The sequence below is a fragment of the Aethalodelphis obliquidens genome, unplaced genomic scaffold (assembly GCF_003676395.1).
Source record: "Aethalodelphis obliquidens isolate GAN/ISIS:26980383/991018 unplaced genomic scaffold, ASM367639v1 scaffold42, whole genome shotgun sequence".
In the NCBI taxonomy this organism is placed as follows: domain Eukaryota; kingdom Metazoa; phylum Chordata; class Mammalia; order Artiodactyla; family Delphinidae; genus Aethalodelphis; species Aethalodelphis obliquidens.
The window spans coordinates 14,677,342-14,704,229 of record NW_020837986.1 but is presented as its reverse complement, the minus strand read 5'-3'; the positions used below and the strand labels follow the sequence as shown (position 1 = coordinate 14,704,229).

The following is a 26,888-nucleotide window of genomic DNA, read 5'->3' as shown; positions in this document are numbered from 1 at the left end:
GCACAGGGAGATCAGCTCCGTGCTTTGTGACCACCTAGAGGGGTGGGATAGGGAGGGTGGGAGGGAGGGAGTCGCAAGAGGGAAGAGATATGGGAACATATGTATATGTATAACTGATTCACTTTGTTATAAAGCAGAAACTAACACACCATTGTAAAGCAATTATACTCCAATAAAGATGTAAAAAAAAAAAATGCTCAGTAAACACCACATGAAGAACATTTATTTTAGTGACCTTTACTTGAATTGTAGCTGCAGACAACATGCTGAATAAGTATGCGTTAATTTTTTTAATGATAAGAAGCAGTTTTGCTGATACATAAATAATGGTCATAATCATCATTAAATAGTATATAAATAGGTTGAATGATCTATTATTAGACTAAAGCCACTCAGATAATTAAAAGCTAAGGTGAATTTTATAACTCTTCAATTAAGATATTAGATTAAAAGCCAGGGCATATCAAATCAAGAATGATATGCATTAGGATCAAATAAATTATTGTCTGTGGGGAAATAAGAAAGCATTAATTATTAATTAATCCCATAAAATTTAAGTAAATAATCCAATTTTTAAAAAATCCTTGAATGTTTCTTGAAGGCATAAAGTATTTTAACAATGTATTCTAAATGCAACGTTCAAGTCAGGGAAATGGTAAATGATATGCATTCAAGTCAGCTAAGTTAAAATATTACTTAGTTATAATTAAGTATTGCTGTAAGCATATAGGTTTCCAATTCTAGCTATGATTATTCTGAGCTTACAAAGAGGAAATAGGAGATCAACCTATCTATGAAATGGATCAGACCTTCAGTTGCTTCCAGACAGCTTTGGCATTAAACTGAACAATCTATAAAGAAATTCCAGTGGTGACATAAATCTGCATGTTCTGGATTTCCTTCACATTTTATGGAACATTGGTCCCTCTGTAGCTATAATATCTGCATAGGGAGCACTCTGCCTCAGCTCAATAGCCCGCTGCTTTTTTAGGACAAGAAAGCTATAAAATTTGGCTGCAGCTTGTTTTCGGTCATTATTTCTGCAGAGCTTCATCAGACTAAAGTACTGCATTCCCATCTTGTTGGATTCCTGGGAAAACAATTATAAAAGAAGAAAGGAAAGGGAAACAAGATGATTAGAAATAGAGCAGGCTGTGGATGCATAATGAACAACAAAATATTGATATTTTTGATAAGTGACTGTGAAATTCTTAAATGGAGAAATGCAAATGACTTATTAGGAAACATAAAAAACATCATAGGTCATTGAGCACAGCTTGGTTCATTGAGAAAATACGTGCAAAAGAACTCTAAAGTATTACACAAATTTCTAATGTGTTGTACAAACGTTAGGTCTTAAAAAATTGATGTTAACATAAATGGCTCCTGGAGAAAGTGCAAATTAATTTAGACTTGCAGGCAGAAAAAAGTCCACAGAACCTTGGGAATCTTCAAAATCAATGAAAATTATCAGCCTATCAGGCTTGTTTTCTTTAAAGGTACTGCAGGATGGGGGTGACTAAACAACTCTAGTGGTAAATGTAATGGCAGGGGAATATGACTAAATACATCTCCCAGTTTCTTTGCACAGATTAAAAAGATGTTGGATTCACTATAGAACACCTGTGAATCTACTAGAAAAAACTGAGGTACAATAAAGTATTTAATTAGACTACGTACTTGGAATCAGATTTCTAGAACAGGAGTATTGTTTTTTAGTTAGAAATACTGTGGTGAATACTGGTCAGTATCCCTGTGAGTATTGTACTAATTTGATAGCTGTGAAGCATTTTTTTTTTTAAATAACATATACAAGGGTTTTCTGTTCTGTTTTGTTTTGGGTTTTTTTGCCAGTCTATAACACTTAACAAATCAATAAGTTAAATAATTTATCATACTTTATCTCAACCAAAGGAGCAGCCCAGTGTCAGCAACCTTTCAGAGATGGCATGCCAAGCCTTCATTTATCTCCCCCTCTTGAGGAGACAAAATGCAGATCGGGTGGCTTTTTCCCCAGGGAGAGAACAGGGACAGCCTTCTCAATTCCAAGAATCCTTTTGAAAAACGCCCTGAGAGGATTATTCTGTTTCCTCCAGAAACTCCTCTAAAATGAAGGTAAAGGAATAAAGGAAGGAGAGAAATACAAAGTGGAAGACTATCAGACTTAGAGAAAGCCGAACCCTACATGCCAGCAGAGAGGAAAGCCAGCAAAAAGCAAGCCAACTTGAGATACAGAAATTTGACCCTGTTTGAGGAAAGTCTTTTAGGAACTTATTTGGAGAACAAGGATTTTTGAGGAATGCACTAACCATTCTGCCTCTAGACTGAGTTTCTTGCTGGCTGTTCTAATCTATAGATCCCAGACTTGAACTGCAACATCCAATTGGATTTTCAGCCTCCAGCCAGCCCTGCTCACTTCTGACTGGCCAGACCCTACAATCTGAATTGGCTTGAGCCAATTCCTTAATCTATCTTGTTGCTACTGCTTCTCATGACTAATAGGGATTTTGTACAATTCAGTGGTTTTTGTACACTGAACAAAAAAACTACTTAGTTTGTCTAAAGTCTGAAGTCAAGGGGAGATTCTGTCAGCAAGCAAGGACCTCTCAGTTCAGTCCTGAATGGGCTTTTCCTCTAATTGCAACCCAAAGCTTTACATCTGTCTTCCTGTCCCTATAGAGTTTACTTGTGCCACTAAATGTGTAAATGTATATAGACAGAATGTTACTACCCCCAGATTCTCTAATTATTTAATATATTCTACAACCTCTAATATATCACTTCCTTAAGGCCATCCGTCCGTTTATCTTTACATGTCAAAAATCTGGACATAAGGCCAGCATATACTTCTGCTCAGTATTTAATGGTGAAATTTAAGTTAAGTACAATAAAACATGAAAACTGTAAAATAATTAAAAAAAAAAAAAAAGCATTTCCAGCAGTGACAGCCTCCCCATGAGTATGTGCCTCTTGCAAAGGATCTCCTTCATCCCTCTCCAAAAGAGAAGAGGAAACATGAGAAGAAGCACCTGGTCCAGAGCCCCAATTCCTACTCCATGGTTATGAAATACCCAGGATGCCATAAAATCACTACCACCTCTAGCAATGCACAAACAGTAGTTTTGTGTGTTGGTTGCTCCTTGTTCTCGCCAGCCTACAGGAATAAAAGCAAGGCTTACAGAAGGATGCTCCTTCAGACAGAAGCAGCTCTAAAAGCATCCTGAATCAAAATGAGAGGGATACCATCCCTATAAACACACTTGAATAAAACAAAAGACAAAACCCCAAAGTGAAACAAAACCTAGGAAAAGCTCAGGAATTGTAGGCAGCAGGATGTCATAAGCTGGAAATGAGGGGTGAAGCTAAAAACATGAGAGTTCCTTAAAAGGTTACTTGGGAACAGTTAGATCCTCAGGTCTACTCCACCACCTCACAGAACCTTAAGACCACTACTCCCATACCTAGCAGGAAGCAGGAAGTTGTCTTTCTGGAGATATCAACCAGTGAGGTTCTAGACTTGGAATAATAGGCACTGTGGATGGTGGAGGAGAAGTGTTACAGACTGGGGGAATATGGGAAATTCTAATGTCTAAGCAGTGAGACTGCAGCCTCTCCCTTACTCCCTTTGGTTCCTGAACCACGGGCATCATGCTTATATCTCCTAGGCAGTAGATCTGAAGATTAAGCTGGGAAAGTGAACATTCCAAGGAAAAAAATCCTATAGATAATGACGTGTGTGTGTGTGTGTATTGGGGGGGCACCACCCAATTATCTCACTATAAAGACCACAAGTCTACAAGCCCCATCCATGCTTATCTAACTTCCAATCAGCTTTTTGGTGTCTCACTCTTTAAAAAAAAAAAGAGATCTAAGAGACATTTGGATAAAATTTCTAACATTCAAGAGCAGAAAAGAATGCATTCAAGAGAATCACTAAGGGGCTTCCCTGGTGGCGCAGTGGTTGAGAATCCACCTGCCGATGCAGGGGACACGGGTTCGTGCCCTGGTCTGGGAGGATCCCACATGCCACGGAGCGGCTGGGCCCGTGAGCCATGGCCGCTGAGCCTGCGCGTCCGGAGACTGTGCTCCGCAACAGTGAGAGGCCCGCGTACCGCAAAAAAAAAAAAAAGGAAAGGTGCAATTCAGGAGATCCAACATCTGACGCATAGGTAGTGCAGAAAAGGAGACTAGATTAACAAGGAGGAAATCCAAAACAATTTCCAATGCAAGAACATGAACTCTCAGAATAAAGAATCTATTACATGTTTAGCACAATAAATGAAAAAGACCCATACCAGAGCACATCATCATGAAATTTCAGGCCACTGGGAATAAAGAAAAGATCTAAAAGCTTCCAGAGAGAAAATAAAGGTCACCTACAAAAGACCACCAACCAAGCAGCATCTGACTTTTCAATAACAACACAGATGCCTAGAAATGTTGCAAAGCCTTCAAGATCTGAGAGTTATTATTTTCAAACTATGTTCAGATACACCCAATAAAGTTAAAGGTAAAATAAAGACATTTTCAGACTTGTATGTAGGGTCTCTATCTCTTATGAACTCTTTTTTTAAAATAATTAATTAATTAATTAATTTTTTATTTATAGCTGTGTTGGGTCTTCGCTGCTGTGCACAGGCTTTCTCTACTCGCGGTGAGCGGGGTCTACTCTTCGTTGTGGGGCACAGGCTTCTCACTGTGGTGGCTTCTCTTGTTGCAGAGCACAGGCTCTAGGCGCGTGGGCTTCAGTAGTTGTGGCACGCAGGCTCAGTAGTTGCGGCGCATGGACTTCTTGGCTCCGCGGCGTGTGGGATCTTCCTGGACCAGGGCTCGAACCCGTGTCCCCTGAATTGGCAGGCAGATTCTTAACCACTGCACCACCAGGGAAGCCCTCTTTTTTTTTAAATTTAATTTAATTTGTTTATTTTTTATACAGCAGGTTCTTGTTATCTATTTTATACATATTAGTGTATACATGTCAATCCCAATCTCCCAATTCATACCACCACCCGCCCCCCACCCCCCCGCCACTTTCCCCCCTTGGTGTCCATGTTTGTTCTCTACATCTGTGTCTCTATTCCTGCCCTGCAAACCAGTTCATCTGTACCATTTTTCTAGGTTCCACATATATGCGTTAATATACGGTATTTGTTTTTCTCTTTCTCACTTACTTCACTCTGTATGACAGTCTCTAGGCCCATCCACGTCTGTACAAATGACCCAATTTCGTTCCTTTTTGTAGCTGAGTAATATTCCATGGTATGTATGTACCACGTCTTCTTTATCCATTAGTCTGTCGATGGGCATTTAGGTTGCTTCTATGACCTGGCTATTGTAAACAGTGCTGCAGTGAACACTGGGGTGCATGTGTCTTTTTGAATTATGGATTTCTCTGGGTATATGCCCAGTACTGGGATTACTGGGTCATATGGTAATACTATTTTTAGTTTCCATACTGTTCTCCATAGTGGCTGTATCAATTTACATTCCCACCAACAGTGCATGAGGGTTCCCTTTCCTCCACACCCTCTCCAGCATTTGTTGTTTGTAGATTTTCTGATGATGCCCATTCTTTTTTTTTTTTTTTTTTTTTTGTGATACGCGGGCCTCTCACTGTTGTGGCCTCTCCCGTTGCGGAGCACAGGCTCCGGACGCACAGGCTCAGCGGCCATGGCTCATGGGCCCAGCCACTCCACGGCATGTGGAATCTTCCCGGACCAGGGCACGAACCCGTGTCCCCTGCATTGGCAGGCGGACTCTCAACCACTGCGCCACCAGGGAAGCCCTGATGATGCCCATTCTAACCGGTGTGAGGTGATACCTCATTGTAGTTTTTATTTGCATTTCTCTAATAATTAGTGATGTTGAGCAGCTTTTCATGTGCTTCTTGGCCATCTGTATGTCTTCTTTGGAGAAATGTCTACTTAGGTTTTCTACCCATTTTTGGATTGGGTTGTTTGTTTTTTTAATATTGAGCTGCAGGAGCTGTTTATATATTTTGGAGATTAATCCTTTGTCCATTGGTTCATTTGCAAATATTTTCTCCCATTTGGAGGGTTGCCTTTTCCTCTTGTTTATAGTTTCCTTTTCTGTGCAAAAGCTTTGAAGTTTCATTAGGTCCCATTTGTTTATTTTTGTTTTTATTTTCATTACTCTAGGAGGTGGGTCAAAAAAGATCTTGCTGTGATTTATGTCAAAGAGTGTTCTTCCTATGTTTTCCTCTAAGAGTTTTATAGCGTCCAGTCTTACATTCAGGTCTTTAATCCATTTGGAGTATATTCTTGTGTATGGTGTTAGGGAGTGTTCTGATCTCATTCTTTTACATGTAGCTGTCCAGTTTTCCCAGCAGCACTTATTGAAGAGACTGTCTTTTCTCCACTGTATATCCTTGCCTCCTTTGTCATAGATTAGTTGACCTCCTATGCACTCTTTGTCTCAGGAAATTATGAGAGGATGTTAACCACCAAAAAAATTCAAGATAAAGATCAAATCATCAAAAATAGAGGGACTAACATAGGAAAGAGACAAAGGAATTCCCATGTTATGGTAAAGGAATGTCCCAAGACAAAAACTGTGGAGCAGACCTAGAGAGCAACTAGTCTAGATTAGAACAAGAGGAGGATGAGCTCTGGGAAGGATATTCTCAAGAAAAAAGAAAGGAACTGATGAATTAATTGATGTATTTGACCATACTAAAAGGGGTTTTATTTTATTGTCAGAGAGTTTTGAAAAAGAATTAAGGATGGGTATATAGATACTAAGCAAATGTGAAAAATGAGGTAAAGATTAACACCAAAATAAAAAACCCATAAAGTTGGCAAGAAATGTAATTATGCTTATGAAGCCTCAATTTAAACTAATTTTTACATAGTGGTGGCAACTGATGGTTGTCCCTTCATATCCATTTTCTTCTTCCTCCATAGTAATAGAATTATTAGCTGGTCCCATGGTTGCCAGATAAGGACTACGTTTCCCAGCTAGATGTGGCAAGGTGATTAAGTGCTGGTCAGTTAAATGTGAAAAGTGATACATACAATTTCCGGGATATACCCTTAAAGGAAACTTTGCTGCTGATTGGAATGCAGACATGGTGGATAGTTAGCCATTTTGGATCCCAAGAATAAAGAAAATGAGATAAAGGGAACCTGGACCTCTGACAATTTTGTGAACATAGCTGCCATACCAGATAGTACTCTACCTGACAGAGAAATAAACTTCTATCTTTTTAAGCCACTGACATTTTGGCTCTGTGTCACAATCAAACCTGCATCGTGACTATTCTAATTATAATATTGTAAGTACTGAATACTGTGCTGAAAATACACTGGGGCGGGGGAGATATAATAACTAAGCTAAATTTTCATTTTCTTCTGAAAGAAGTCAACAGATAAAATATAAAGCTGAAATATTAGGAAAGAGCAGTAAGAACATGTAATTAGAAACATAGATATAAATACTAAAAGAAACAGTTTATATAGTTTCCTCTGGTAAGCAGAACTTAGGCATAAGGAGGGGCAGGACAAAAGACTTCTGTGTTTCCCTTTCAGCCTTAAGCATAGTACTACTGAACTTTCAAAATTATATACATGTATTATTTTGATAAAAATATAAGTTAAATTTTAAAATTATCTGTTTCATTTTTAAACTGTTATAAATTTAGTTTCACATTGATAATTAGTTAACAGGCTGCTAAACACAAGAATTGGACATAGAATAGATGTCTAGGGACATGAAAATAGGTAAGAATTGATTAGAACATGTAGGCACTAAAAGCAAACTCACATTTAGGCTCGGGTATACAGCTTAAAAATCATTTCACTCTAGTGTAATTTGGCCTCAACAAAAACACAATGAAAATTGTTTTATTTTTATTAATATTTAGAAGGTTGAACTCAACATTTTACTTATTTTTAAAAATAAAAATAGGGTTGACAAACCCTACTAAGTCTTACCCGCAAGCTATTTAACATCTGAAGTATTCTTCGATTCCATCTCTCCGCCTCAATATTTTGTTCATTCCCCAATGACTCCTGTTTGAATAATTGATATAATATTTCATTTAACCAAATTTTACTGAATGTTTACTATTTGCCAACCATAGTGTTAGCTGCCACAAGAAACACAACTGTAACACTGGGTCCTGCCAAATAAGGAGCTTATAATCTGATAATTGAGAGAATATGACTAACATACAAATATAGCTCAGTCTTTACAGGATTATATCTATACTCCCAGGCTAGCTTCTGACAAGGGGTTCCAGCGTTGGAGATTCTGCCATCTCTATTGGTGATGCATCCCAGGCATTGTGCACTTACTTTTAAAAGTAAAGATGACCACTTTTGGCTAGGACTGTCCCAGCTCTGGTCAATCTGAACTCAGATGACAGGAGTAAACAAAAAGCTATAGAAGAACTACCTTGTAAAGGCCTTTATATGAATTTATCTGGTGATATAAAAGCTGTAACAATAACTGATGTTTAGTATGTACAATTGGGTTAGGAATCTTACGAATTTCAAGGGTGCCTTGTCCGAAAAAGATCAACCCACTGCCTTTCATGTTATTTGAATAGATTCAATCTTTTCAGTTTTTAGCCACTTTCAGAAACACCTTAATATTTAAAACTTGTAGAGTTGAAATCCCTTCACAGGAACTCATTCTAAGCCCTTACCAACTAACACCTTATAAGCTGAGAACAGAACTGGGCATAGGAAAGGTGCTGATGAGTCTGATAAAAAAGCAGGACTACAAAGGGTTGGGGGAGGCAAGTGGCACAGATCTGACCTACTTTATAATTTTCCCAATGCTATATCTGACCATGAAACCTAACAGCTTCTGTGTCACCCTTATCACAGCTCCACTGTTTGTCAAGTTTTCGTGTATACCTCTGGAGCCCAGACACTTCTTAAAATTGCATTCAATTTCATGAACTCCGAGATGATTTCAGAGAGCTTCAGCATATCCTGTATGATATTTTAAATCTTTTGAGGCTAAGGGGACTGCCAAGTCCCCATTCTTGCCAGCTGTACTGGCTTCCTGGTTCTGCCTATACAGCATCCTTTCTTACATTCCAAAGATAGTGATCTGAAAACATGGTCAATTTTATTCTGAAGAGTTTTCTGAATTCCTCCAGGTAAAATTTATGTTTATTTCTTTCTGGTTTATTCTGGGATAAACTAGTTCACCCAATTACTAATGTTTATTTTATTGTTAAATACACAAATGTATTTTTCAAATGTAAAAAGCAATGGCCCAACTCTTTTTTAAAGATCCATGAGACTGCAGCTTCACCTACATTGTACAACTAAACAAATCAGGAAAAGGCTCAGAAAAAAATAGTCTGTGCATTTTGCTGAAGCCTGTCCACTTGATCTATCTGGACACCCTACAGCTGAGTCCATTGTGTGGAAAGCCCTGTGGATTATTAAAACAGCTGAACTTGTGCTGTGTTGTGGTTTTCTTGACCATGTATGAAAATAACCTGTGTCTAGAAGCAAAGAGAAAGGCGAAAGTGACTCAACTCTCTTCTGGCTCAGTTGTTTGGATGTTTCAGGTAAAAATTTCATGTATTTATTCTGTCCTAGATTATCCAGAGAAGTCAGTCATATGAAAAAAACAATTTAATAGTCTTGGAACTCATTGTAAAGATAATTTATTTAAAAACAAACTAACATTAGGCATTAGTAAGTGTTTTGATATTATTTAAGAAATTTTGTTAAAATTCATTACAATCTTAAAAATGCCTTCAGCACTATGGGACAAGGACTAGAGAAATAAGACAGTAATCTATATGGAGTCAGGTGAGTCACATGTTAGCTCTGGCTTTGCTACTGACTGGTGGTCCTCCTTGCAGACCATTCCCTTTTTCTGATCTCTAGAAGTCTTGAGTCAGACCTTGGTCTATATCAGCCACGGTCTTGGTATAGACCGTGAGTCATTGTTTTGGGAAATAATGCCCATACATTTTTCTTTAAATAAAATGAAATTTCAAATGCCCTAGGACATAGCCATAATACAGCTCTGCTTCTTTACAGTTGTTATAAGAATAACTTAAAACAATGATTCTCAACATTTTAAACCCATGACTACCTGTGATAACCATAAAAATCCCATACATTTCTTTAAAATTACTTAAAGTTTCAAAATAAATTAAAGAATAAAAGATCAAAGGAATTCTGAATATGTTTTATCAAGCTACTCATACACATCTTTGTTAAGAACACAAATTTAAATTGTAATTTTAGAGAGTAACGTGACAGCTAAAAACAATTTTTAGGTAAATAAGGTGTTAACTATTTAGGAACAAAGTTTTAAATAACATTCTTAAGACTATACATCTATTTACCAATTCAACTGGACAGTTTTCAATTCCTTGTGCTAAGATGTCATTCATTAAAGATGATTCCTCAGCAGCTGAAGATACCATTTCAGCAATATCCTGCTAAAGCAAAGTAGGGAAATATAGGTAAGTTATCACAGTAGTAGTAGTCATCACAGGAACAATCTCATTTTATTAAATGCTTTAATCACATGAATGCTCATTTCTAAAAGTAATTTAAAATACTACCTGCATTCTCAAAATATTATTTCTGAAATATCCCAAATAGGCAATCCCTGACTTAAATATTCCTGTTTTCTTTATGCCTCCCGCAATGAAGAACTTGCATGTTCTGCCCTCCTGTCCACGTATCTTTTCCCTTCCTATTTCCCTCAACACTACAGATGTCATATCAAAAGTCTCTGCTGCTGCACCGCTGAGACCACTTTCTTTGAAGCAGTTTGTCTTTGCCCCAGTGCCCTACCTCTAGTCTCATGCCAGAACCAGGTGGCAGAGGAAGAAGAACTGTAAGCAGAGGGAATGAGAATGGCGGAAGGGATATTAATATCCCTACCTAGGGCCATGACAGGATTCTTGCCACTGCTGCTGGAGCTGCCACTAGCAAGAGGGAAGAAAAACTGTGTCCTCTGGAAGGGGAGTGAAGACATAAAGGAAGACGGAAAAAGAGAAATTCTCCATTCATCAACACTCTCTTTTCTCATTGGAAGCTGTTTTCTCTATGGAAGCTGTTGGCCCCTTTCTCATCTTCAGCCTGTCTCCAAGCTTCATTCCCCAGCTGTTATCTGTGGTTGTGATTAAGTTAGAAGCTTCCCACAACATAGCTTACTTGATTTTTCATTTTAGCTTTTAAAAATTTTCATGAGTATGAGGTTGCATTTTATTCTTTAATATACATGTTTGTGGAGCCCTATCATGTTTTTTCCCTTTTAATTTCTATGAATATTCTACATTTTAGATACTCTCAATTGTGCAGTTATTTTACAAAAAATTGTTTGAATTTTTGAAAGATTTGAAAATGATTATCAGAATCAATATTTTTCTGTCCATTTAAATTGACTGTGCTTCCATTACTGACTATATTTCATATCTGTTCACCATTTTTGGAAGCAGAATAAGAATGAAATTGAAGGTTAAAGCATAAGTATAGGGTAAAGGAGTAAAAGGTTCAAAAGAAGTAGTGCAACAATCTTTCCTTCACTGCAAGCACCAAAATTTTGTCACTATGTTAAAAAATAATAAACTAAACAAATTTACCTAATCATAATTTCAGTAGGTGCATTCTAAGAAATGTCTGAATCCAAATAAGGAAGAGAGTAGTACTGGCAACCCAGTATCTCAATATCCAGTATATGATCAAATTAAAACACATTCTGTTTTAACGTATTACGAAATTGTCTTTCCTTCCAAGGGCATTCAGTTTCAATGTGGATTGACTCTCAATTCCCTGAGTGGTTATCAAAATACAGTGATGATGGAACAAACCAGAAAAGCACTGTTTTCTTTTTATCTGGTGTGGTATAATATTTACACTTGTACAGTCAGTAAAGTGACATTGGGAAAATATTTTACAGCACACTTTTTCCAACTACGTTTTTTTTTTTTTTTTTTTTTGCGGTAAGCGGACCTCTCAGTGTTGTGGCCTCTCCCGTTGCGGAGCACAGGCTCCGGACGCGCAGGCTCAGCGGCCATGGCTCACGGGCCCAGCCGCTCCGCGGCATATGGGATCTTCCGAGACCAGGGCACGAACCTGTGTCTCCTGCATTTGCAGGTGGACTCTCAACCACTGCGCCACCAGGGAAGCCCCTACATTTTTTTAATAACTGTTTTTCAAATACAAATTATGTCTTCAAGTAAAAATTAAAAAAAATTTTTTTGGTCGTGGATCTTTAGTCTTTCAGGCTAAGATAATTGGTGGGTCTAACACATATTATTTTTAGAGTTAGGAAGGGTGAACTTATGATCAGAAGCAAAGCATGGGTGTATTTTCTAGAGTTCTAAAGGATTCCATGACATATTGAATGTGAGACCTCAGCATATAACCAGATTCAGGTATAATAATTTATTCAGTGTACCATGAAAAATACTCTTCCAGTATGAAACTACTTATCTTGTGATTTACTATCCTAAACTTCTAGAAAATACTGTTCTGCAGATGTAAATTATGTTTTACCCTGTAGTACTGCTACATACTAAAGAAGTTATAGAATAACATAAGATGAAATATAAACTATAAATATAAGACGATATACCAGAGTCTCAATGTTCCTTCACTGTATGTGACAGGAAGATAATAATATTTTTATTACTCTCTTTGGTTAACTTACATCAGAGTTAATATTTTTATTGGTATCCTCACAAGAGCTACACTTAGATCCATCGGTAGCTTCCTTCCAAGTTTTGGATTGACTTAACTCTTGCAGGGAATTTGGCTCTTCCATCATGGAGGTCTCTGAATTATTAAGGAAGTAAAAAAGATTTCACTAACATATCTTTCAAACTTAAAATTGGGATATGGTTGTTACAAAAGAAAACTTCTGACAGACAACTTAAAATCCAAGAATTTAAGCGTGCACAAACTTTCTTATAGCACCCCAAGTCTCACATATTTATCTTCCATTTTCCTTCATCTGCCTCTTTATCACCTCGACTCCCCATGTTCCACCACCTATCTCCTCCACTCTCGTTCCCACACATTTAACTCACAAGACAACATGGATATACCAAGCCCATCTTAGTATATTGTTCAGCAGATTTTAATGCCTTCAGTAAGCAGAGGTTCACTCACCACATAAGTTAGCTTTATTATTCCTTTATAATAGTCACAATAATAATTCATTATTAATATTATTAAAATTTCATGTATCCTCTAGGGGGATAGATATATCTATATCTCAGGTTAACTGTATTGTTTAAATGCTATTCTTATCACTAAGTGATTTTTCATGTTAGTTGTCTTAAAGTGAAACATTATCCTACGAGATATAAAATTTTCTTTGTTGAAGGCTTGTGAGTATTGCCTTTGCGGGTGGGGGAGGTAGGAAAGAGTGAGATTAAGAATAGTCCACATAGTATATATACTTCATCTTTTTAAGGTAGTTTGTTGGACAAAAATTAATCCATAGAGAAGAATGTAAGACTGATCTAACAATTTCTTTTAAGTTCAAGTACTCTTCTAAGAGCATTTATACTTGGGAATATGGACTTGGATCCCATCTTAATTTTGAAATGTAAAATCAAAGTTTTGTTTCTACAACATTCCCCTCAACACCAACAGAATTAGGATGTCTCACCTACTATGTTTTTGCTTCCCATTTCTTCCCTTACTGACTCCTTCTGCATCAATTTTCTTCCAAGTTTAAAGCCAGAGGACACAAAGCATTTTGTAAACAACTGCAAAAATATACATTTTTGTTTCTCGCTTTTGTACAAGTAAAGCAATTCAACAAAATACAAGCATATATGCTAAAACGTTAAAACTATTATTCATGCACACACATCCAGCAAATTAATTCAAAAGGGGGTATTTTTTCACAAGTTTAAATTCCGTTGTATATATGAATATATATATGTATTTATTTATCACCAAACATTGCACCCATGTAAAAGAATAGAAACTATTACCATTTTCAGTTCAGCATGAGTCAGATCCTGGGCAGCAGTTGACAGAAGTGTGTCTGCTCCTCCCCTCTGCTTCCACATCATCAACCTTTGGGTAGGAGGTGCAAGTTCCAAAACCATGAGTGTGTCCGTAAAGGAAGTAAGCTGTCTATGCATAATTTTGCTACTGAGCTCCTTGACTGGATCTATGAGCAGTTTCCTCTTTTTGCCTTTTCTTTTTTCAGCAATGTCTAAATATAATAAATACATACAAATGTGATAGGTTGTACAACTTTGTATAATGATATTCTAGGCATTGCATATCTAAGAAATATCTACCACAATACAACCTACAGAGTTGACTTGGGAAGAAAATCCCCTTCTCTCTACTGAAAATTATGTTTTATACGGTTTTTGCACAGCTAGTGTGTCTCAGCAGCCAAGGGTTAACACATTTTGTAAAGTGCTTAGGAGGCAGGCACCCTGTTGATCTACTAAGTGGACAACTGAGGAATGTGGAGCAGAGAGTATATTGAGAGGGAAGTCATTCAGTTCTAAAGTTCCTTAAAATATCTACCTAACAGGATAACTTTTTAAAACATTAATTTGTATTTGTCCAGTGTATTTTTCCCTCCCCCATTGAAATTCATATACAAATTCCTAGTAGGTAGTTAGGGCCATGGGATTTTGCTCCTTTAACTAATTTGGCCGGGTAGAAAGTAGAAGTCAAGCTTTTCCTTAGTAAAGATGCAAAAGGGGAGTGGGGGGCAGTCAGATTTTCTGGAATGGGTGGAGATCTGAGATCAGATGGAGCCAAAGGAACTTGCTTGCTGATGTGCCTCAGTAAAATCTTGGGAATAGGACAAGATTCCAAAGGGGCTGGCTGTGTGATGACTCCAGAGGTTATGTAGGCTGGGACACTGGGTATCACACGGTGGTGTGGCTGATGACCAGAGGTTCCCTTCCACCTGCTGTACCCCTCCCCCAAACTTTGATACTATACATGGCTCAGGGCAGATAGGGGAGGTTTGCAGATTGCATTTCTTGCCAACCAAGTGGGATAGAGGCTCAGAGTTGAATTTCGCAAAGAAAACGTTGAATGCTTTATTCTTTGCATGCCTGAGTTTATAAACTGAAATATCAATTATACTACTTAAAATTAGGATATTCTTAAAAGATCTAGTTATATATTAGATTCATATTCAGTGCCTCTGTTCCGACCCTTTTACTCTGTCTTATTTTATATTGCATGCTTATTTATCTCCTGATCAGACTGTAAGCTTCTTAAAAGCAGGAACTATGTCTTCATTTCTGTGCCCAGAATAATGGCTTGATAACTATTGGAACTGAACTCTGTTTTACATTTTCCAATTTCCCAAGCTGGATAGATGGTTTGACCAAGACTGAATATAATGAAAGAACCATCCCAAATTTTCTTCACACCTTTCCCTTATTGTATTATGAATGTTATTACTAGATTGACTACCTCCTATAATATTTTAATAATTATTAAAATATCTCAGGGTAAATAAGATAGTAGTGCATCAAAACTAAACATAAAAACATGAATGACTCTGACCTGAAGTATCAATTGGCTCAAGGGTAAATCCCTCCTCTTCATTTGATAATGTGGTTTCATCCATTTTTTCATTTTCAGGTGGACATACACACTCAGGATTATCTGGTTCTACTAATCAACGTTGCCATAAAAGGATTTATTAAAAAAAATAATGGTTATGTTGCAAACTAGAGGACTGTATGAGAATTAAAGTGAAAGATAAACTAACTGTAGATTTATATTGCTAACTGGAGCCACATCTGAATTCTTAGAATCATGTATTTAATAGAGCTGAAGAGACTCAGAGATTATACAGTCTGGGGCCTGCAGTGTTCAGGTGAGTCAAGTAGTATCACCCTCTTTTGCACCTGTCACATCTAAGGCTGGGCTACAGTCACATCAGAAGTGAAAACAGAGATAGGAACCACAATAAATGATTGACATAAATTTGGCAATATGTCTGCTAAAAAAATTGTGTTCTGTTAATGATTAGTTGACCCATAAAGAACCACACATAACTAAATTTTTATTGCCTCTTTTTACATTTAAAATTTCTACTACTGTGTTAGAAAGCAAATGTAACATCAAAAAGAGTGAAAAATCAAAATGGGGCTAATCATTCTTTTAATTCTTAAGAAAAATCAGACTACAAGACTTCAAATCATCTGAGGTACTTTCACATCAATTTCAAGTAGAAAATATCCCCAAATTTATAATTTCTATCAAATTATATATAGATTGTCAAGCTATATTAATATTAATGTGATATTAATAATTAACAACCATGTTAGTGTCAAACATTAATGATGCTTTTACTATGTAACATATATTATTTTAATGATTCAAAAGCAGGGTATTTTGGCAGAGTATTTAAATGTGCTCTCATAACAAATAAACCCAATCCCGATTAAATACCCATCATTGTACTTTTCCCAGAACTTAGTTTTCTATTCTATATTATCTAAAGTCAGACTAAGAGTTTGAGGGACAACACTCTTTATTATCTTTCACTATACTATACTGCTACTTAAACCCATAAGTTTTGAGGCTTAATTTGAATATTAGTATCTGTTCACATTCTACACAAAAGAAACAACATACCCACTATAGTATCGGGAGGCTCAGGAAGCATGGAAATTTCTCTATTTAAATGCATGTCTTCTAACAGGATATTCTGATCATCTTGCAATAGATTGTCTTGAAAACACAATAAACACTTTGGTTATACAGAGTTGAATCTGTCATTTGTTCACTAAACACTTGACAGTATTGCATGCAAGGAGTTGTGATGGGATACAAAAATGAGTGAACCCTACTTAATTAGATTTGACTGGTTATATAGACTAACACATTTTATGCAGTATGACGTAGAATTTTATATATTTAATTTCCTTTCCTTTATTAAAAGTCTATTTATAAACGTTTATTTCAGGAAATATTTACTAAACTACCAAGATAGTAGCCTTGTTACAAAGCCATGTTTAGATTTCAAATTAAGAAGTAAAAGTTTTCAAACTCCTTTGATAGAGATCTAAGGTAGAGCCACTATTTTTCGTAGTTTTCAAATTTCAAAAAGGTTGCCATAACCAGCCTTTTACTGTAAACTAGAGAATTAAAAAAAAAAGATTTGATATATAATAGTATCTTTAAAATTAAGTGCATTTCGATTTCCAAGTTTTCTCTATCCTATTTCTATGATGACTTTAAAATAATATCATAATATAAATATAAAATAATAATATAAAATGCTGGACAGATCCTTTAGAATAGCTGTCCCACAATTTCTGCTAAAGAAAACACTGTTTTCTAGTATACAATCTAGTATATTTTGTGAGGAATATATTTACCTCACTTCTTCCCCTCTAAAGACTAGAAATTTATAAAAATAAAAACAAGAACTTATATGATAAATGTGTTTAAACAGATAGCTATTTACTTGGAACTAGCCTAAATTTTTAAATATACCATAGACTTTGAAAACTTGTGTAAAAAACTGTGTTGACCTATATGACACAGAAGCATATCTGAAATTTTAGTTTGATGGAATAAAACTTCCAGTGTGTTATGTAATTTGACTGAAACAAATATCCAATTTCTATATGACCAGATAGTATACCAAATATTTCTCCTGCAGCTCCTTCATCTCCAAATCCATCTCCACTGTCACAGAACAGAAACATTTCTCCAATGAGGCTTCCAGAACTATGTTCAACTAAAGGACCACTGGAATTTAGCAATATGTTGTCATCAAAGAAGCTATGTCTTCTGAGAATTTCAGGTTCCTCCTCTAAATAAATACATATAATTAATATTGAGTTAGTCATAGAAACACAGAATTTTAGGGTTAGAAGCTAGAATTTAGATATCATTTTGAATAGCTCCTTTCATTTTACAATGAGAAAAGTGAGAGCTAACATTTATTTGAATTATTCAAAGACATACAGATGGCCAGTAGGCATATGAAAAGATGCTTAACATCACTAATTACTAGATAAATGCAAATCAAAACTACAATGAGGTACCACCTCACATCGGTCAGAATGGCCATCATTAACAAGTCTACGAATAATGAATGCTGGAGAGAGTGTGGAGAAAAGGGAATCCTCTTGCACTGTTGGTGGGAATGTAAGCTGGTGCAGCCACTATGGAAAACAGTATGGAGGTTCCTCAGAAAACTAAAAATAGAATTACCATATGATCCAGCAATCCCACTCTTGGGCATATACCTGGACAAAACTATAATTCAAAAAGATACATGCACCCCTATGTTCATAGCAGCACTATTCACAATAGCCAAAACATGGAAACAACCTAAATGGCCATCAACAGATGAATAAAGAAGATGTAGTATATATAAACACAATAGAATACTACTCAGCCATAAAAAAGAACAAAATAATGCCATTTGCAGCAACATGGATGGACCTAGAGACTATCATACTATGTGAAGTAAGTCAGAGAGAAAAAAACAAATACCATATGATATCACTTATATGTGGAACCTAATTATGGCACAAATGAACCTATCTACAAAGCAGAAACAGACTCAAAGACATAGAGACTTGTGGTTGCCAAGGGAGAGCGGAGGAGGCAGACAGACGGACTGGAAATTCGGGGTTCATAGATAAACAACAAGGTTCTACTGTATAGCACAGGAAACTATATCCAATCTCCTGGGATAAACCATAATGGAAAAGAATATTAAAAAAAGAATGTATATATGTGTAAAACTGAGTCACTTTACTGTACAGTAGAGATCAGCACAACATGGTAAATTATACTTAAATTTAAAAAAGAAAAAAGAAAAAAATATTTGAATTATTCAAGTCATTCTGCTAATCAGTGGAGACTGGATTTCTAGCCTAACACTTTTTCCAATACAATAACAAAAATTTCCAAAATATCAGGATAGAGTTTTTAGTGGTGGTACAGTTTAATACTTCCCAGAAGGTTATTATTGGCAGTCGAATGATTTCTTCTACCTTAGGTGGGTCATATCCCACTTGATTGAGTATTATTTCATGGACAGTTGCTTGAGTTGTTTGTCCATAAGGAGGGATTGGAAAATAAGGAGTATGTCTGCCTTCTAAGTAATGGAAAGGTAGGTAAAATATTAAACAATGGGCTTATAACATTTGTTCAATAGATATTTATTGAATGACTAGGTATTAGGCAATATGCTAGGGGTTGGATACAGCAGTAAAAAAGATAAAACTGGTCAGCTAACATAAACTGAGTGGTTACTATGTGCATTGTATTATGTAGTAGAGGATACTATTATAATCCTCATTGTACAGACAAGGAAACATCCACAGAAAGGTTTCATAACTTGCACATAGTCACACCCTAATAAATGATAGAGCCAGGATCTGAAGGCAGCAAAGATCGTCTTAGTAACGGTGTTAGAATTCTAGCAAAATAGAGACTAATGAGAGAAAACTCCTAAGACACTGACAGCAGCAGATAAAATGAACTCCCTGCTTCAAACTGCCTGCTTCCAGATTGGCTGTCAGTACATGCATATTCTTTCCCTTCCTTGGGTTTGAATCTTTGGGTCCAGAAGTCTGAAACCCCAGGGGTCAGAGTCTAGGAGTCTGAAATCCCAGAGGTCAGAGGTTGGTCCTCTCTTTCCTTCCTCTAGCAACCCACGTCACTGCTAGTCAGTAAAGAAACTCATGAAGTATCACTCACTGGAAATTTTTCTACAGGCCTACATCTTCTAGAAAGAAAGAACTAAAAAAGGCAACCTTCATTGTATTGGACTAAAGATTTCCTCAATAGAAAAGATTAACTTTTTCAAAAGAACTAAAGATATTGTTCACATCTTCCAGATGCACCTTGATAGCTCCCAAAAGAAAAATCATTCTTGGTCAATAAGATAATAACATTTATGAACAGACAGTATATTCTGAGCACTGAACATCATGAGAACCTGAGAGTACACCAAAAAATTAAAGAAATAATCTTTGCTTTCACTCTTATACTATAATCCAGAATAGGATGGATTAACATTAAATATTTCTTAGAGGACATTAGGTTTGAAATAGTTTTTGAAGGAGAGAAAATCCCTTATTGGTAGAGAGTACTAAAGGAGAGAATAAGGGAAATAACGGTGATGTTGCTAGTAATATCCCGATTTAACATATAGGGCAGTAAGGCTCAGAGAAGCTAGGTGATCTGCCCAATATCACACAGCAAATCAACAGAGGAAGCCCAGATTCAAACCCAGGACTGTCAGTCTACTCAGGACATGTTCTCCCCACCTTCTTGAATTGTAGTAGACAGAACTGAGAACAACTAAATTGTATTGGTTGACTGGTAAGACATTTGCTTGACTAGAGCCAAAAGTCTATATTAAGGTAAAACAAAGTTAATAAAGATGGTGATAAATTGGTAGAGGGCCTTGAGGAGAGGCAGGAGTATCTATCAGTAAGTTATAGGGACCCAAGGCACTTAAGAAGAGAAATGTGATGTGGAAAAAAAATGGAATTTAAGGACAATTCCTCTTGCAGAGCTGTATAAAATGTGGGGCCTGGAAGAAACTGTGTAGGAGGGTATACAGCACTTCAGCACTTTAGTACTGGTGAACTAAATATATATATATATTTAGTACTGGTGGCTAGGGAAACAGAAAGAATACCTGAGACATTTCCATTTTTTTTTTTAATTAGCACTGGTATGAAGCTTATAGAAAGCATAGTTAAAAGTGATCCTAAAGTTGCAGGGCTGAAGAGCAGTAGCATTTACAGGGAAATGTGTAAAGAATATCTTGGGCAGTAGGAAATATGATTAACTTTTTACCAATGTGTTATATTTCAAGGTTTGGGGTAACAGCCAGTAAGAGATGCGTGCTACTCAAAGTAGGGTCTGTGGACAGTGTTGGTCCACAACAGAGTAAATACACAAATTAGAGGTAAATGTTCACAAAGTTTTAATATAACGTCGCAGAGTAATTTTATACATGTTGGATCTAATAACAAAAACTTGAGGCTACATGTTGATTTTTAAGTAAGTTTTTAAATTTTTCTAGTAATTAATTTTTATTATATTTTACAAAAGTGTCATTCCATGACAGATAGGAAATTGACAAAAATTATAAAACTGGTCCTTCACCACAAATCATTTGAGAAACACAGCTATAGATCATAAGAGTTATGGAAGGAGAGTCAGGATGAGAAGTGGAGGTTACGAGGTAGCTCGAGCATTACTGATGCTTGATCACCCTCCTCCACCTAAGACAAATTTAGGCCAGCCTTCTCCTATGCTCACTGCTTTGGGCACTATAAGAAAGTCAAAGATGAATGTGACACAGATCTTACCCTCATGGAGTTTTCAGAACAAAACAGACCAATACAATAAATATCGTGATACAAATCAGAGAGTGGTGAACGCCATAAAAAAGAACAAATACTATATAGTTAAATTACACCATATAGCTTTAATTCTAAAATACATTCAACAGTTTCTGTTTCCCAATCAATGTGTATTTAGTGTGTATTTCCTCCTCACTCCCAAGCTATTTTAAAATCTGTTATTGATATATATTTAGAGGAAATATATTTTGAAGGCTCTGTACGCAGCACATGTGTAAAACCTTGTGTATATGTTAACTACAGCAACTGTTTACTTATATGTCTCTCTCCCAGCCTGAAGCTCCTTGAGAGCAGGAAATGCTTCTTTAAACTTTGTATTGCCCATGCCTGTGATAGCACCTGACATATAGTAGATATTTAATAAACGGTTGTACACTGAGAAGGGAAGCATAGGCTAAGCCTGAGTCTTGGCATTGACACCTACAGTAGATAAAGGCAAGAATAAGCTTATTGGGGGGTTACATTTATACATCAAAAAACTCATTCATTCTAAAGATATTTCTACTGGCATAGAAATAGCTTTGGCATTGTTTTAATACAAAAATGCAAATATAATTGATTATGACTTGTAATTTGAATTTCTCAAATATTCTCACCAATGCTCCCAGTGTGGAATAGTAGATCATTGCCATAATCTTCTCTAAGTGTGATTTCTTCTGGTTTGCTTTGGTTCTGAGTAAAGTATTCTGAAACATCAATAGCACTATGGAGAAACATAAGATTGAGGAAAGCATGTGAACAGAACACAATGATTTTGCAGTATACTGAAAAACAAACAAACACCCTTAAACAAAAACATGTTTTATTATAAAAACAAAGGAGAATTTTATTTTCTCAATAGTATTCCTTACAAACACTAGTTCATTATACATATGATATAATGAACTATGATCTCCAGGTTGTCAAATCCAATGGGCAATTCTCAGTCCCTTTCTTACTTACCATACCCAACAGCATTTGAAATTGATGTTCACTCCCTTCCTCATGGAACACATTCTCTTCTTGGCCTCTGCAATACTACTGTCTCTTGATTTTCTTCCTACCTCACTGGCTGTTCCTTTTCCATCTCCTTTATTAGTTCTTCCTCATCTCCCAGATTATTAACTATTAGGAATGACCCAACATTCAGTCCTCAGACCTCTCTCTCTCTCAAATCTACACTCATTCCCTCAGGGATTTCTTATGACTCATGGTTGAAGTTCCATCTACATACTCACAACTCTCAAATTTATATATCCCATCAAACATCTTTCCTGAATTTCAGACCCAGATATTCAACTACCTACCTACTCCCCTTGGATGTGTAACAGTCATCTCAAAACCTATATCCAAAACCTAATTTACTTCCTTTACCTTGCCCTCTTTAAACTTGCCATGCTCTAGTTATCTTAATCTCATTAAACTGGTAACTCCATTCTCATGCCAAAAATCATATAGTCAACCTTCACTTCTCTCTTTCTCTGTCAGCTCTGCCTCCAAAATATATCCATAACTTGACTGCTACCACCTTGATAGAATGAAGACTGAGAACTGATCACAGAGACTATCATCTCTTGTCTGGTCTTCTTACTGCAATAATCTTCTCACAGGCTCTCTGCTTCCTTCCTTCCGCCCTTATAGTATGTAGCCAGAGGAAGCATGTTGAAGTCAAGTCAGATCCAGTCACTTTCCTATTCAAAACCCTCCTGTGCTTCCTATCTGACTAAAAGAGAAGTCCTCATTACAGCCTATGACACCCTCCATCATCTGCACCCCAGCTACTTCTCTGACCTCATCTCCTACCACTGGGCCCTTCATTTACTCTACTCCAGTCTCACTTGCCTCCTTGCTGTTCTTTGAATAGGTCCAACATGCTCTGCCTTAGAGCCTTTCCATTTGCTTTACATGGAACATTCTTCCCCACATTACTGAATGATTTGTTCCTTCATTTCCTTTAGATTTCTGTTTGGACCTTATTAGAAAAGCCTTTTCTAATCTCTCTGTTATTTTATTTTCTATTTCTCTTCATAATGCTGATCATCTCCTAGCATACTATATATTTACTTGTTTGTTTATTACCTGTCTCCCCCAACTAAAATATAAGATTCATGCGGCCAGGAGCTATCTCCTCAGTGCCTAGAACAGTGCTTGGCATATGGCAGGCACCCAACAAATATTGAATGAATGAATATACTGTCAATATTGCAAACTACATTCAGCGAATATAATACATTTTTGGTTTTCTACTTCGAACTTTCACACTAAATTTAAGTCTTTGTCAACTGCATGTGTATTTCAGTTGTTAACTATGTTCCATCTGCATTCATGAAATCTGAAAATGTAAAACAACAAAATATCAGGAAAATCAAATTGAAGGAAAATAAAATAATTTACTTCATATTTTGGGGATCAAAATCATGAAATTCTTCTGGCAATGTGATCGCATTGTAAGCTGCTTCGAGATCCTCTTTTGGAAGGTCAACCAGTCCTGAAAAAGATAAAATACCACATTCAATAAGCCATGATGCTATATAAAATCAACTTCCAACTAAATCTCTACTTTCTCTCACTGGACTAACTGTTTAGTCTCCTAACTGGTTTCCCTGTATCCACTCCTGCTCCTCTTCAGTCTATTCTCTACAAAACAGCCAGAGTGATATTTTAAATATGCAATTATATCAGATCACCCCCATATGTAAAATGACTCAGGGACTTCCCTAGTGCACTTAAATAAAATCCAAATTTCTAATCAGGGCCCTGTATCCCTACAAAACCTATAGGCATCATCTAACAACACCTTCCCGTACTCACTCTACTCCAACCGTACTGGTCTTTTTGCTCTCTGAATGAGTCAAGCACTTTACCACCTCAAGACCTTTGCTCTTGCAGTTCCCTCTCTCCGGAATGCTATTCCCTCATGGACTTCTTACATGGCTGGAAACTTCTCATTCTTCAAGTCTGAGCTTAAATTCTTTCCTCTCAGAAAGGCTTTTCCCAATTAGCCTAACTAAAATACACTTCTCTCCTATTTTCTGTAGTAGTACTCTTTTTATATTCCTTCATAGCACAATCTATAATTATTATAATAATTTTTTTAGAAAGTCTTTTTCATTATCTGATTTTCTCACCAGGCTCAAAGGGACCTTATTTGTCTTGTTTGTCCTTGTATCCCAGAGCCTAACATAGTGTTTCACACAAAGTATGAGATCAATAAATATTTATGGAATATATAAGTGAAATAATGAACAAATTTATTTCACTGAACCATATTTGATATAATTATAAATCTACTAAGAGATTCTACAGATATTTTAAATAAAGAAAAAAAAACTTGTCAATCCTGATTCATCCATATTAACTGAGGGAACAGTATGTGCAAGGCACTGAGACAAGCACTATAAGAGATTCAGAAAATAAGTATGACAAAGATGTTGCCTTCAAGGAGTTTGCAGTCTAGTGTGAGAGGCAAGGTCTGTACCTAGATAAACATAATACAAGGTGGAAAATGACTAAAGTCTTAAAACTAAAATAAAAATTTGAAAGCGTTCTATTTATGACATATGTAAATCTCTAGCACTTTGGAATGCCTAAAAATTTTCTATAATATTTCATAAATAGCATGCTATTGTACTTAGAGTCTTGAGAATTGTGAAAACAATGACAATTACTGATATCTAGGTTTTGTCAATCACACTATTTCTAATTTACCTCATAAAGGCAAAAACAGATATGGCAAACCAAGTGACCCATTAAAACTGAATATCAGAGTTTCTTACACAAGTGTGGTAGCATTAAGTATATTTCTTGTGTAAATATGCAGGAACATTCCAAGTTTTTGAAAGCATAACCTCTTCCTGCAAACACAGGAAAAGAGCAAGGAAAATAATATAATTTTTTCTTAACCATGGAAACTTAGATTCAGTCAGAAGGAAGTTTACATTCACCATATTCACACTGGAACTACAGAGTGCTGCCAATTAAAAGAGCCCACCCAAAATAAAAATGCAAAAGGGAACAAAGATGAGTGAGACAAATCAATATTGCATGTATACCTGGGCGAAATGTCATCTTCATTTTAAGCAATGCTTCACTGCAATCTGCCAAAAGATACTTTGCCTTCCTATTATAGATTCGAACAACTCCCAAAAGAAGGTGTCCTGAAGTTCGAAGTGCAATTTTCACCTTTCAAAAAATTTTTAAAGTATTAGAATATTAAAAATTAGATTCATAAACTCTGTTCTTTGAAAATTATAAAATAATAAGAATGTCTTCTCTTTAAAAAGCAGACATTTTGTATTCTTATTTAAGGTGAATCACTTAACTTTTACCTCACCTTGTAAAATGATTAACTTTTTTATTCAGTGAAGATAATCTAATGTGGCATTTAAGTGAAGTATGCTATTATTGGTTTTATGGGAAGTATATAACCTTTGCAGTCGGGCAGACTTGGGGTCAAGCCTTGGCTCAGTTGCTGAGGTTCAGTCATTTAACCTTCCTGAACTTCAATTTATTAATAATGGCTACAATTTATTATATACTTATTTTGTGCCAGGCATTGTCCTAAGAGCTTTTCATACACTAATTTATTTAATTTGGACAACAACCTCTATTTACAGAAGCAAAAACTGAGACTCGGACATGATAAGCAGCATGCCCAAAGTAACAAAACTAATAAGTGATAGAGGAGGAATTAAATTTAAATTTGACCAACTCAGAAGTTCATGCTCTTAATTACCACACTTCACTGAGGCTAAAAGAAGCCTATCTCATAGGGTTATTGTGAAGATTAAGTAAACTAATGAACATACATAAAGTCTAGCCCAATGCCTGACACATGGTAAATTTTCAATTATAATTCATCCTTCTCTCAAGAAGAAAACTACTTAACCTATAAAAATATTAAAATGATATTTTAATGCAAATTCTAATAGCTTGTTATAGTATTTTATAATGAACATAGTACCTTGCTTATGAAGTGACTTCATATATATTTTGATTTATACTCAATCCTCCTTTCTTTCTACTCTCCCTATTCATTCACCCATTATTTTTCTAAGAAATACTCATTTGGTACCTACTGTGTATACAATATTTTGTTAGGGAATAAGAAACAATCACAAAATATGTATAAAACATGGCCTCTATCCTTCAGGATCCAATCAATTTATGATAAACATATAAGAGTTAATTACCAACAGAAATCAATATATGTTTATGTCCAGAAAATAAATGCTATAGGAAATAAAAAAGAGAAGACCATTTAAGAAGTAAAGCTTCCTTGGAAATATATTTCATGATATAATGTATTTTAATTCCTTTCCTCTCCATAAGTCATAGCAAATACATACTATAATTTTAATGAATAACATACCTTAGGTGAAAGAATTTTTTCAATGGTTATTTCTAGATTACATTCAAATACATGGGCCTTTGTGAGTTTCTTCTCCCAGTGAGCTGCAAGCCAGATTTTGGCCAATGGCCCTCGCTTACTCATAAGCACATGTGTGTAGAACATGGTGCCTGTATTCCTTAGTAGTATTTAATG

At 36.0% G+C, this 26,888-nt stretch overlaps 1 protein-coding gene and 1 pseudogene across 1 annotated transcript; one reads left to right on the top strand and one right to left on the bottom strand.

The window, feature by feature from the left end:
* Positions 1–450: 450 nt before the first annotated feature.
* RAD21L1 (RAD21 cohesin complex component like 1) lies at positions 451–26,888 on the bottom strand. Its single transcript, XM_027078088.1, has 13 exons — positions 26,715–26,888; positions 25,396–25,525; positions 23,738–23,831; positions 21,961–22,067; positions 17,608–17,778; positions 16,593–16,688; positions 15,513–15,623; positions 13,958–14,184; positions 13,627–13,726; positions 12,661–12,785; positions 10,343–10,438; positions 7,953–8,030; positions 451–1,090 (listed from the first exon to the last, which is right to left on the bottom strand). The coding sequence occupies exons 1-13, from the start codon at positions 26,856–26,858 to the stop codon at positions 902–904; spliced, it is 1,668 nt and encodes a 555-aa protein (XP_026933889.1). The 5' UTR covers positions 26,859–26,888; the 3' UTR covers positions 451–901.
* LOC113605021 (40S ribosomal protein S27-like) lies at positions 2,110–3,213 on the top strand (annotated as a pseudogene).